The 11,995-nt window shown below is 46.7% G+C and overlaps 1 protein-coding gene across 1 annotated transcript; it reads left to right on the top strand.

The window, feature by feature from the left end:
• Window positions 1–641: 641 nt before the first annotated feature.
• Window positions 642–8,493, top strand: LOC136548190 (predicted GPI-anchored protein 58). The gene is made up of 4 exons (XM_066539801.1): window positions 642–1,200; window positions 1,608–1,684; window positions 1,807–1,827; window positions 8,233–8,493. Exons 1-4 carry the CDS (start codon window positions 642–644, stop codon window positions 8,491–8,493), a joined length of 918 nt encoding a protein of 305 aa, XP_066395898.1.
• Window positions 8,494–11,995: the final 3,502 nt, after the last annotated feature.

Genomic DNA, 11,995 nt, shown 5'->3' with positions numbered 1-11,995 from the left:
TGATTTAGTCTTCATTAACCTAATCCAATGGCACAGCAGGAGACCACTTGTCCTTAAGGACAGATTTTACTCACCCCTTCCAGGATGATCTGTCCTGTTCGCTTGACTTATAAGCCGTACTTTTTCAATCAACGAACAATATTTTTTTCTCACAATAAATCAGTCAACGGTACTTTCAGCTGGCTTAGACTGACTCCAACAGCGTGACTCAAATCGGATACCCATTTCACCGTTTAGGTACCGCACAGTAAAAAAAAAGCTACGCACTACATTCTTGACCTCTCCAACGGATGAGCCCCAAATCCGGCAAAAAAATATCCGTGCTCTCTCTCCACGCTCCCTCACTCTCTTCTCTCCCCAGGCGGCAGCAGCACCTCGCCAGCGCTCGTCGGCGGAACCTCCTCTTGCGCCAGATGCCCCAGGCAGGCAGGGCCCAGCCATCGCGCTCCTCCAGATCTCTACCTGACCGAACGACGCTCTCCTCTCCGGCGCCGTCCGCATGGCCTTGAGCCGCCGAGGCAAGGCGGGCGTGGCCACCTGCTAGATCCCGATTCGAGGGAGGGCGTGTCGGCTGCCGGCCTCGGCTCCCCATCTATGCACCGGCGCCGGCGCCCTCGCGGAAGACGGCCCCACCTTCATCAATGCCGCCCGAGCATCTACAGGCGGAAGCGGAGGAGGAAGGAAGACGACGAGACGGCCAGCAGCGCTGGGACTGGGTCTGGGTCTGGGAGAGGGAGGCGCAGGTGGGCCCTGGCGCGGGCGCCCCTCGGCGTGGCGGTGCACCGGCACAGGCAGGGCCCGGTAGCCTTGCGCAGGCGGCCCAGGCGTGGGAGTCCCCCGGCGTGGGCAGGCCCCAGTTGTGGCCATGGGCGCAGGGCGAGGGTGGGCCCCGACGCGGCAGCGCAACAGCGAGGGCGCGGGCGTGGCGCAGGGCGAGGGTTGCCCCTGCTGCGGCGGCGGCTCCCCCGAGCTCGCGCCCGGCGGCAGACCTTGGCGCTCTCTTCTTCGTCAACTCCTCCCGCGGTGGCCCGCCTCCTCCACTCCACTCCAACCCGAATCCGCCTCGCCACGCCGCGCCGCTCCGGGCGCTCCTCGCCTCGAGCCCGCCTCGCCCCGCTGGCCGCGCTCCGCCGCGGATCCGCCTCGTCGAGTCGAGCCAGCCGCACCCTGCCCCGACGGCTCCTACGGGCCCACCACTACGTTTGCGTCGTCTCTCTTCGACGACGCAGATTTGCCAACCGAATCGCCGAATACCCAGAATAGGTATCTGGGTTCGGTCTTCCAGTTGAAGGAGTGTTTTGGTAGCTAAAAACACTGTGCGTAACGCATTTTTGCGTTTGCCAGCCAACTCATCCTGAGCTGCAGGCGCTCTGCGCAGCGCGCACATGTCCTTGGAGGCGGCAATTCAAATTTTCAAAACCCGCCCTCGCCTGAACCGCTACAGGCCGCTCCAGTACGATCAGCAACGCGAAAACCGGGCCGACAAGATTCGACGGCCCAGAACAGCACCTCCAGGCTCCTACCAAACCCGGCCCGCTACGCCGCGCAGTTCTTCTCCCGAGCACCTGTAAGGCCTTTCTTTCTTTTTTTTCAAAAATTTTTTGAAGAACTGGATGATTCCCTGGCCTATCCATATTCATGGGCTGAGATGGTCGCATGTGGTCCGAGGATTAAGCCCAATCAGGTATCGACCTTGGGCCTCACCGGAATGAAAGTGTTTTTCTATTGAACGGACCTGAGTCAGTTCAGTTCTAAAACTGGTGTGTCTAGTTTTTTTGTTTTTTTTAATTCGTCCAATCCGTGCAGACTGCAGAGGAGTCAGGGAAAGTGGGTAGAATAGTCTTTACCAAATTGATTTGCAGCTCATCAATATATACTCAACATAACACAAGCTGGAAACTATTCATGCATCATGTGCTAGAGCATATCCATCGCCCTACCCCTTGCTATAGCTTCTTTTATTCTTCTTCTGTATATATATAATAATAAGGCACAAGCGTGCACTTGAGACATCGATCATGTGAAACTGACAAGTTTCTCTGTTCTTTCTTTTTATATATTGGCCATGTTCGTTTCTCTTATAGTCCATTCTTTTTAGCTTGTTTTTTCAGTCGAAACGATGTTTTTCTCTCGCAATAAATCAGTTGGAACAATATTTTAGCTTGTTTTTTTTCAGCGAAGCGAACGAGCCCATTAACTGAGTATATATGACCTCCGCGTCAACAACTTCAAGACAATATCAACAGCAGCAACAATTTAATACTTGTTGGTGACCACAAAAAATGACTCTATCATTGTCACCTTTCTGATTCATATCTGGGGAACTTAAAGGAATGAGGTATCAAATCAACAACGACACGTCTCAAATAAAACAATCTTGGCTGCCAAGGAAGGAAAAGGGGCCCGACTTTTCCACGCCCTTGAGACAAAGATCGATCTATCATGCATGCATCCGAATGCGCTTGCTTTCCCACGCGTCGGCAGTCAAAACAAGCGTCCGTGACCGTGACAGGCTAGCTGCTTCAGTCCCTTTTTCCTTTTTGTTAGGCAGTGTTTAGTTCACGAATTTTGGGAATTTTGCTATTGTAGTACTTTTGTTTTTATTTAGTAATTAGTGTTCAATTATGGACTAATTAGGCTGAAAACGTTTGTCTCGCAATTTCCAACCAAACTATGCAATTAGTTTTTTTTATCTATATTTAATGCTCTATGCACGTATCGTAAGATTCGATGTGATAACTACTATAGCACTTTTTAGGAAACTTTTTGGGAACTAAACAAGCACTGTCCTTTCTCAAAATATTTGAGGTACGTACGATCAGGATCAGCTGCATCTGCATCCAATACAAGATATTTAGGCAGTTCTCATCTAGTAATACACACTCTTGCAACGTAGGGACCAGGGACGATGCATTTCAAAGTACAAGGTATGTTTGTGGTGTGCCCATTTATCATTTTATTTTTTTAAAAAAATAGTGACCTCTCGTGTGAATCAAAGCTTCAAATTTGCTTAGACAGATGTAAACTATAGGAGTGCATTACCCGTCGCGCTCTATGGAAGAGCACGACCTCGGCCCCTCATCTTCCTCATGCTCAGCCCTGTCGTCTTCCCCACGCCATGTCATGCCTGTCCCAACGCCTTCCTCACCCGACACCCCTGGCCAGCGGCTCTCTCATAGCCGGCCGAATAGCCCACCATACCACCCTCGTCACTCCACCCCGCCCTCCGTTAATCCCAGTCAAAGGGCAAGCTTTGGCTTGTCGCTCCCACCACACCGGTCTAGGCCAACCGGATTCCCAGCACCATCCGCTCGGCGGCACCCCCGCCGCCTCGCTCACTGCCAGTCGAGTCGCCAGCACGACCGGGTTGCGTAAACTATGACCACGTGACCCGTCGCCCAATAGAGTTTGCGTAAACTATGACCATGGATAGAGGATGGGTTCACCTCCATCCCCTTCCTAACTCACTTGCCGACAATAACCCTTGATCCGACAACCACCACTACACTGCCCAAGAGGCGATCTAGCACCAGAGCTGGTTGGAGCTTGAGGCCCCGTACCGCCATAAGAAGCATGGAGCTCCCTTGAGTCTATCCAACAAATTTTGTAGCCATGAAAGCTTGGAATGAGAGGCTTAAGCTAGAAAATTATGAGTTTCAGCCCGTGCTCCTTAATGTCTCTTTCTAGATCTGCCAATAGTAGCATTCACGCTCACTCAACTTCCCATACGTTTGTGATCCCTCTTCTCCTCTTTTGCCTCTCCATTCTTCTCGAATGCAGTGTCGGCTGGCATGCCCAAGGTGCTTCGTTAGATGAAAGTCAGACCCTCATCTTGCGCACAACCAAACCCCACCCCTATTGAGATGTCGTCAAGTCCCATCTACTTGCCCCTATCCCTCTGGCAACGGTAATACAATGTAGCACCTGCTTTCAAGGACAAAATCAGCACATATAACTACAAATAAGGAGTAATATCAATATACAATGCTTAATATATAACTTATTAATATAAAAAATACAACCTTATATAGTAGATAATGGAAAAACACTCCAATCCTCAGGTGAAAGCTCCAAATCCATGGGAACAACTGACTGGTTGATCACAAGCCTATCTTGTCCAGACTCTAGCAATCTGGTACCCATCCAGGATTTTTCCAAGTATAGAAAAGTAAAGCAAGCAACGTACATATCGTACTCAGCAATATAACATGGGGTTCATAAGGCTCAAAAAGTTAACATTGGTTTACTGCGATTAGCTCTTAGTGAGTCATAATTTTAGCAATTGAGTAGCAACAATTTAGATAAGCCATAATAACAACATGATCATGTAAACAAGAATAATGTATAGCAATAACAATAATCATTAGTGTTCATCCATTCCATAAGGGTCCAAAGCCGCTCGTGTCTATGAGCACGACTGATATACCAGTTTTATACTCTGCAGAGGTTGTACACTTTACCCACAAGTCGTGATTCCCATATGCCATCACCTCTTCCAAGAGAGTGTGGCAGGGTACACTACAAGATCGTTCACAGTGAAAGGGACCATGACGACTAAGAGTGAGGGTGAATTAGACAACTTAAAAGTCTAACTCTAAACTATGGCATCTTATTTCATATAGTCAAAACATATGCAAGAAAGTAATCTATCTAAATGTGCAACAATGGTTTTGCTAGTGTATTGCTATCTCTACCACAAAAGGAGTTATACAAACAATGTAAATGCGGAAGCTAAAGAGTAAGGTAGAGATATGCAAACTCCCGTCGACGACTCTGGTATTTTTACCGAGGCATCGAAAAGCGCGCAAGCTTCCCTCTAGTCCTCGTTGGAGCCCCTCGCAAGGAATTCCTCGTAAGGGCCAAGCTCCTGGTCGGGTAACTCCGTGGATAGCCTCGAACCTTCCCCACGCGCAAGTGGGTCTCTGACATGCCTTTCGGCAAGCCTCTTCCGGATGCTCCCCGCCGTCTTTACTATCAAGCTTCTGGCTGAACCACCGCGGGCCCTATTCCCTTTGGTACACGGTGGCAGCCACACCACAAACACGGTTGCTGTGATCTCACAAGACTACAAGCCCCTCCGATGTACAACAATGGTGTGCGCAAGCACCGAGTGATAAGAGGTATGCAAACCTGTAACACCCAAAAATTTCAGTCTTTTGAAATAAGAAAATTCGATTTAATTATGTTATTATGTGAGCATTGAAATATAGGAAAGAAATAATTTTTGTGAAAATAAAATCAAATATAAGGTTAGTAACCTTTTTATGCATTCATGCTGTTGCACATTTGTTTTTTAATGATTAGCATTGACTAAAGTTTGAATTGAATTCAAATTCAATTTGAAAATCATTTGGAAAATTTATTTAGAAAAAAGATAAAGGAAATATTTTCCCTCCCTTTCCCTTCCTCACTTCCGGCCCAATTGGCCTTTTTCATTCCCGCGGCCCGCTCGCCTTCCCCCTCTTCCCTTCCTGGGCCGACCCACTCGGGCAGCAACCGTTGCCGCGCGCCCTTCCCTCTCCGTAGCCGCTGACGAATCGGGCCCGTGCGTTAGCGCCGTCTCCCTCCACCCGCAACCGCCGCGCGAGTCCAAGCCGCAACCGCCGTCCACTCCTGGCGTCGTGGTCGCGTCGCCCTGCTCCTCGGCCTCATTTAAAGGGTGCTGAACTACCGCGCGCACCCCTGCTGCCTCCCCGCTCTTTTCTTCACATTCGCCAGGCGCCGAGGATGCCACAGCAATCGCCGCAGCGCGCATCGGGATCCACCGTCCGCCTCCACGTGGTCCGTCGTCTCCGAGCCGCCGTCGACCTCGTTTTTCCCCGCTATGAGCTTCGCCATTCTCCCCTCTCTCTCCCCGTGCAGTTTATTTCTCGTTTCATGGCTTCTAGAGCCCGTTTCGCGTGTGGCCGTGTGCTCTCGCCGCTGGCCATGGTGACCCCCGCGTCAGCAGCGTCCTCTGGCCACCGTATCGGCCTAGTCGAGATCCCCTGCTCCCCCTCTTTCTCCTGGTGCCCTTGGTTCTTCGAACCGTGACCTATAGGCCTTGTTCCCCGCGCGCCAGTGACCACCTCACCATCGGCCATGGAGCCTTGCCGCTAGATTTACTGTTCTGGCCGGCGCCTCCCTTTCTCTCTCTTCCCCTCTCTAATTCGAGCCCTCCATCGTTTGATCAACGGCTCACAGAAGCCGATACCCTTTCGCCCTGGCAGTTTTGCTTAAGAGACCCTGAGTTTTTCTAAGTCCTAACCCGCAGTCCAAAGCATGTTTCTAGAGTACGCTTTCTCGTTTTGAAGACGTAAAGTATGCGGTTTTAGTCCAAAATACATTTTCAGTATTTACAGAAATGCCACTAGATTTGTTTTGCTCATAGAAACTTCGTTTTAGCTCCAAATTGACCCGTTCAAATTGCGTTAGCTTCGTAATTTCATAATCTACATGTTAGTACCATTGCTAATCAAGTTTGCAACTTTTAAAATTCATGGTTAAGTTTAATTAAATAAAGTGCTATAGGAGACCCCGTTTAATTCATAACTTTCGCGTTTTAGATCTGATTTTCGTGAACTTTGCGTTGACGTGATCGTAGCGAGACGTAGATTCTTTTCATAAACATTTTATCTTGTTTTCTATACTGTTGGTGTACTGTTCTAACTATAGGATTATTTGCTTTGCATGAATGTTCCTGGAATGTTGTGTGTTGCTGTGTTGGTTGTGTTCAGACGGTGAGGAGAACATTGGAGATCAAGAGTTCTTCGATGACCAGCAGGACCAGCAGGAGTTTGTGAACCAAGGCAAGTATAGCATGGGCCTACCTTGATGTCCTATTCACTTTAATCATTCACTCATGTGCATGTGTCTAACTTTGATAACCATAAGGACTTCCTAGTTATTTGATGACATGTTTCCTTGACTCCTATGGGTTAATTGCATATGGGTAGATTGCTAGTGCTCTAACTGAACATGATCTATACAATGGTTAATGGCTTTATGGAACTAAAAGTAAAACATGATTTATAACAACTGATCCATAGGGCGAAGGTGCAAATGACTTTTGATCATGTTGCTCCTGGCCCTCCATAAGGACTTATCTGTCGGCAAAAGCTAGGACTGACAGTGCAACCGTGAGAGTCATATGGCTCTGACTTTAGCTCAGTAATAGGACCCTTTTCTAGCTTGTTAGAGGTTATCTTTATGGCGCAAAAGGGGCTTGCCACGTTGGGTATAGGGCTGCCTCTGTTCCTATGTGTTTAGCCACGATGGATATGTGCCATAGGAAAGGGAGGTTCTTACATCTGCCTGCGAGGAAACCTAGCGGCCCTAACTTGTTAGAGAAACCTATGAAATGGCTTCATAGTGTACCCTACCCGCTCACCTTGGCAGTGACATGGGAGTCATTAACCCGGGCATATGGGAATCATGACTTGCGGTGAATGTGCACCACCTCTACAGAGGGTTACAAACTATTATAACAGCTGTTCTCACGGTCACGAGTGGCCTGGAAAACTCACAGAATAACTAGTTACTCATTGTGGTTCATTTATGATGGTATACAATGATAATATGATGCAAATGATTCTGATATCTGCTTATGTGGGATTAAATGGGAGCTTAAGCATAACTTGATTAAACTTGATAATAAAATCTTGACTCACTAAAAGTGCTAACTACAGTAAACCAGTGTCATCCTTTTTGAGCTTCATAACCCCATGTTATCTTGTTAAGTACGGGAAGTACTTACGCTTGTTTACTTTCTATATTTGGATAAAAATCCAGGATGGGTAACAGATGACAACGGGTATGAGGAGTTTCCTAAGGATTATTAGACTTGTGGTCAACCAGTTGACCTTCCCTGTGATGGAGTTCCACAAGAGAGTTTACATTTTATCTTCCGCTGTGTTGTGTAAGACTATGTGATATTATTAACTGTGATGTAAGATACACCGTGATGATACTTTTTATAATTTGTCGACTTATGTGTATGACTAATCCCTGGGCACGCATGAGCTTTATGCATCCAATTTTATCCTTAAAATTGGGTGTGACAAATTGGTATCAAAGCCGTGTTGACTGTAGGACGCAAGCCTAGTTAGAAACGGTTGTTTTAGCATCTTTGCTCCTCTGGTTTCATGCTTAATGTCTTATTCTTGTTATTTTACTAAAACATTTATGCTTTTCATACCTTAATCTATTATATAAAATTGTTGATTCTAATTCTATCTCACTTTAAATCTATAGATGTCTCATAACCCAAAGACTGCCCGCCTCAGCACTGCAGGCTACTGTGCCTTGTTCACCCCACATTCTCCACAGGCAGAGAAGGAGATTGTGATCATCTCTGATGATGAGGAGATGGCTACCCTAACACCTACACCTACTCCTACTCCAGCGGATGCACCTGTCTATCCTGCTGTAGCTACACCCGAGGAGTCATCAGCTACTTCACCTACACCTGTGCCATCCCCAGCTGTCCCTGTGGTGGATGAGGAGATAGGCTAGAAGTGCAAGTACTACTTCAAGCCAGCCCCGGAGATGGCCTACTACCACACCCTCCTCACCCATGTGCTGGATGACTACTACCCCGATCTACATGCCTCCATCAGCTATCATTGTGCAGAGTACCAGCATCCTTTGGAGGCAACCTTTTGGAAGGTAGAGCTGGTTGTCACCGCATGGAATGATATAAAGAATGGACATGAGGTGGAGACTGTCCACCGTGCCACTGCCAGAAGGGCCCATGCATTGGATGGCATGGAAGATGCAGCGCAGGACACCAACATCTACTACCATGGTCATCGTTTTGAGGCCATGAAGGAGGATCGTTTTAGGTTCCTTCCTCGCAATGATCATGAGGGTAACTAGCTGGTCTTGGCACCACCAGAAAGTGATCCAACTCTGGAAGCAACAGTGCAACATGTCCATGCCATGCAGGGGGTAGATGAAGAGGTCAAGGGAGAGCTGCGTGCATCACAGAGGGCCGAGAGACGTCTCCAAAAGCAAGTTGATGAACTACATGCTCAACTTGGGCAGCCACCGATCTACAAGAAGAAGCGCCGGTCATTCACCATGATTGACACTGCCCCATAGATGTTAGGTGCCTTGTTTTAAAGCTATGACGTTGTTAGTTCGTGTTTCATGTTTAGTCTTGTCTGGCTTTGTGAACTTTGATGATTAGATGTTTTAATTTGTGAACTTGGTTGATTTGGAGTTTGGTTGTTTGCTGGAAGTTTGTGGGCATGTCCACAACTTCCATAGATTGGAACCTTAAGTTTAGATGAAATCTTAATGTAGATGGTTTGCTTTATCTTATCTCTGCTGTGCTGTTTTCTAGAGTAGCCTGTGTTCTTTATCTTGTATCTCGAAATCTAGGCTGCCAAAAATTCTGAATTTTTTGTGGAGATAACTAGACTTCTGTATCTTTCAAATGTGTCTAGAATCACATCAATAGCTGTTCAGGTTTGTGAGATCTAGCTGTCACAAGTTGATGTTCCTGCGCAGACTGGAACCCAGAACAGATTCGGTTTAGCTCTATTTATGACCATGTGTATTTCAGAATCTGTAAAAGTGATCTAAATAAAAGTTGTAGCTGATCTCCTAAGATTTCCAATCGTTCTTGGTACACCTCTATTGGATCTCTGAAACTCGAGTTATAACAGATTTACTGAACTGCTGTATTTGAATCTTGTCCAGAAAACTTTCAGCATTGTTCCTTATCTTTATAAGCTCTCTATAAATTGGAAATCTCTAAAATTTTGCGCATTTGTTGGAAAGCAGATGGCCGCAAGAGGAGGAAGAGGCAGAGGCTGTGGTCGTGGATGCTATGCTCTCATAAATCCACCACCACCGCCACCTATGACCATGGAACAATTGATGGGAATGCAAGCGCAGTTAATGTAAGCCATGATGCAACGCTTGGATAACGAACCTGCAAGAGTACCACCGCCTGTTCAGGTCAGAGATAAGCATGGAGAGTTTATGAAGGGTCGCCCACTGGTGCTCACCCATGCCTCCGACCCTATGGAGGCAGATGAATGGTTGCGTGCTGTGGAGAAGCAACTTAACATAGCACAATGCAATGATCTTGAGAAGGTGTTGTATACTTCTGGTCAACTCCAGGGAGCAGCTCAGGATTGGTGGGATTCTTTCCAGTATGGACGCCCCAACAATGCTCCTGCTATCACTTGGTAGGAATTCAAGGATAACTTTTGGTCATATCATATCCCCGATGGACTGGTGGAATTGAAGCAAGAGGAATTCAGATCCCTTAAGCAAGGATCCATGACTGTGGCGGAGTATCGTGACAAGTTTGCTCAACTATCACGTTATGCTCCAAATGATGTAGCTGAGGATAAGGAGAAGCAACACTGTTTCCTCAAAGGACTTTATGATGGCCTGTAGCTCCAGCTGATGTCCAACACCTACCCTAACTTTTAGTCCTTGGTGAACCGCGCTATTGTGATCGACGATAAGCACAAAGAGATGGAAGCCAAGAAGAGGAGGCTTCAAGGGCAAGCTTCTAGAAGCAACACCCGCCCACGTGCTTATCCCCAGCAGGGTTTTTAGCAGAGGAATCAAGGACCATCTAACCAGGGAAACCATGGTCAGTATCCTCAGCGTAATCAGTTCCAGCAATGCCTTCAGTACCAGCAACAGTTTGGTAATCAGCGCCCCCCGCAATAGATTGGCAATCCGGCAACATGCCAGGGAATGCCCAACAATGCTCCTGTGAAGAGTGGTGCACCTAATAACCCCAACGCATATTACCGCTGTGGAGAAGTAGGTCACTATGCTCATCAGTGTGCAAAGAAGCAGAACCAGCAAGTCCCTCAGAACCAGAATGACAATCAGAAGTTCAATGCCCGACCACTTCATACTACGAAGGTGAACTATGTGTCATTTGATGTAGCTCAGGAGACGCCCGAGGTCATGTTGGGTACGTTTAGCATCAACTCTATCTCTGCTATAGTACTTTTTGATTCCGGTGCTTTGCAATTTTTTATTTCCCAATCTTTTGTTAGAATGCATAGCATACCTTTGTGTGCCATAAAAACCCCCATACTAGTAAATTCACCGGGAGGTAGTATGCCCGCTTCTTATTGGAGTCCCTCAACTAGCATTTCTTTAAGGGGGTAGACTTCAAAGTGAAACCTATTGTGTTGAGAATAGCAGGAATTGATCTTATTCTGGGAATGGATTGGATGAAACAACACCGGGCAGTGATTTAGTGTCAAGAGAAATCTGTGGTTGTGACATCACTCAATGGAGATAGAATCTGTGTAGAAGTGGTAGTGCAAGCTCAGCCTACAGCCACAGTGAACCAGTTGGATGGTGATGCCAATAAACAAGATCGTGTTATGGAGGAATTCCCGGATGTCTTCCCCGATGACTTGCTAGGTATGCCACCTGACCGTGACATTGAATTCATTATTGAATTATTATCTAGAACTGCACCAATAGCTAAACGTCCATATAGAATGGGGGTTAATGAATTAGAAGAGCTTAAGAAACAACTAAAAGAGTTGCAAGAAAAAGGTTTTATATGCCCTAGTTCTTCCCCATGGGGGCACCTATGATCTTTGTGGATAAGAAGGATGGTAGCCAACGGATGTGTGTGGATTATCGTTCACTTAATGAGGTTACAATCAAGAATAAATACCCTTTGCCTAGGATTGATGACCTGTTTGATCAGTTGAGAGGAGCCTATGTGTTCTTCAAGATTGATCTCCGCTCAGGTTATCATCAGCTTAAGATTCAAAACTCAGACATACCCAAGACAACATTCACTACATGGTATGGCTTGTATGAGTATACCATTATGTCTTTTGGATTGACCAATGCACCTGCATACTTTATGTATCTGATGAATAAGGTGTTCATGGAGTTTCTTGATAAATTTTTGGTGGTATTCATTGATGACATACTAATATTCTCCAAGACTAAAGAAGAACATGCTGAACATATAAGGTTGGTCTTGCAAAAGCTTAGAGAACATAAGTTGTAC

This window comes from Miscanthus floridulus, chromosome 4, assembly GCF_019320115.1.
Source record: "Miscanthus floridulus cultivar M001 chromosome 4, ASM1932011v1, whole genome shotgun sequence".
NCBI lineage: Eukaryota > Viridiplantae > Streptophyta > Magnoliopsida > Poales > Poaceae > Miscanthus > Miscanthus floridulus.
Note: the sequence above shows the minus strand (reverse complement) of the source record. Positions and strands in the feature narration are given on the sequence as shown.

What these genes read in the sequence shown, in the direction of transcription:
- LOC136548190 (XM_066539801.1), top strand. Translation starts at nt 642, where the DNA reads ATGCCGCCCGAGCATCTACAGGCGGAAGCGGAGGAGGAAGGAAGACGA. An exon ending in TCCTACGGGCCCACCACTAC is followed by an intron (nt 1,201 to 1,607) that starts GTTTGCGTCGTC and finishes AATTTTTTGAAG; the next exon opens with AACTGGATGATTCCCTGGCC. An exon ending in CTGCAGAGGAGTCAGGGAAA is followed by an intron (nt 1,828 to 8,232) that starts GTGGGTAGAATA and finishes TTAAATCTATAG; the next exon opens with ATGTCTCATAACCCAAAGAC.